The sequence below is a fragment of the Monopterus albus genome, unplaced genomic scaffold (assembly GCF_001952655.1).
Source record: "Monopterus albus unplaced genomic scaffold, M_albus_1.0 scaffold39.1, whole genome shotgun sequence".
NCBI classification, from domain to species: domain Eukaryota; kingdom Metazoa; phylum Chordata; class Actinopteri; order Synbranchiformes; family Synbranchidae; genus Monopterus; species Monopterus albus.
This window is the reverse complement of record NW_018127919.1, coordinates 1,521,691-1,523,114: the sequence shown is the minus strand read 5'-3', so window position 1 is coordinate 1,523,114 and position 1,424 is coordinate 1,521,691. Positions and strand designations below refer to the sequence as shown.

General features: G+C 40.9%; 1 protein-coding gene across 2 annotated transcripts in view; it reads right to left on the bottom strand.

Annotated features, from left to right (window-relative positions):
- The window catches only part of bco2a (beta-carotene oxygenase 2a), a 10,622-nt gene extending 9,445 nt beyond the window's left edge, over positions 1-1,177 (bottom strand). For both annotated transcript variants that reach the window (XM_020598993.1, XM_020598994.1), the window contains exon 1: positions 720-1,177. In XM_020598993.1, coding sequence (XP_020454649.1) covers positions 720-747 — 28 coding nt within the window. In that variant the 5' untranslated portion in view covers positions 748-1,177. The remainder of the gene's footprint in view (positions 1-719) is intronic.
- Positions 1,178-1,424: the final 247 nt, after the last annotated feature.

Genomic DNA, 1,424 nt, shown 5'->3' with positions numbered 1-1,424 from the left:
AAGAGGGAGGGGAGAGAAAGAAGTGGACGTTGTGTTCTGTGCTTGGATGTGTTACTGACAGTTCAGTTGATTAACTTGTTTGACAGCAATTACCGTTTTAAAAAGTTTCAAAAATGTTATGCAAATTTACCAATTTGGTTTCACTATTTGCTTTTCACTTACAAGTAACAATTTGTGTTCTTCCAGAAAGTTTAAATTTATTTGGTTCATCTGTTTTTTTCAATATTTTACCTGCAGTAATGCTCTCTTCAGTGTACTTCATAAAAATGCCATTTTTGTGTGAGCAGCCAAGACATGGTGCACTCTGCCTCCAGTTTTAAAGTTATATGTTACTTTAATTTTGTTTTTCCACTGTGGAAAAATATCAATTTATGTTGGTGGTGGTGTCTGTAAAGATATATTTTAAGTTAATTAACGCAGAAACCCCTACCTTATAACTCAACCAGGCCTATAGTTTCTACCGATAGTTGTAGCGAACTAACCATTAAGATGGAGGAAGAACGACTCACTGCCAACTCATACAGTAGCCGATTCGTCAGTGATAGCCCATCATCGTCAACTAGTGGTGAAATCAGATAACAACCCATTCAATGAACTCCTTTACTTCAAAGGTAGTCCTATGACTGCCTCCCTGCGCGCTGCGGGCTACGCATGAGCAGGTGAGTGCGCGTATCGGTTTCCTCTCTACAGTGAAACATCCCCAAATAGAGGAGGCTTACCTGAACTCTTGGGCTTCACGGGGGACATGGCAGCGGTTATTATAGATGGATACAGCTCCTGCCCTCAACCTGCGTCCTACTGGACCGTAAACCGCGCACCAATGAACAGGAACCCGATACCGCACTGCAGCTATTACATAACCTGATTATGTTTCTGTGTGATGGATGCAGGGAAGGATAAAGCCGGCTTAACCGTGGACCGGTGTTCGGAAGGTTACATTTAGAAAATGTGTTGTAGCAGGGTGGAGCTGTCTTACTTTTGCTGTAGTCTGTGTATGGGAGTGAAGTGGTGGTTATTTGGTGGTTATTTGTACAAGCCAATGACTGATTGCAGTGAATGGATTGATCACAGATGTGTAACTGTCATTCTACAGGCTATTTTAGAGCCTGCTTTTATAGATAGATACAGTGCCTTGCGAAAGTATTCAGCCCCCTTGAGCTTTGCGACCTTTTGCCACATTTCAGGCTTCAAACATAAAGATATAAAACTGTAATTTTTTGTGAAGAATCAACAACAAGTGGGACACAATCATGAAGTGGAACGAAATTTATTGGATATTTCAAACTTTTTTAACAAATAAAAAACTGAAAAACTGGGCGTGCAAAATTATTCAGCCCCCTTAAGTTAATACTTTGTAGCGCCACCTTTTGCTGCGATTACAGCTGTAAGTCGCTTGGGGTATGTCTCTATCAGTTTTGCACATC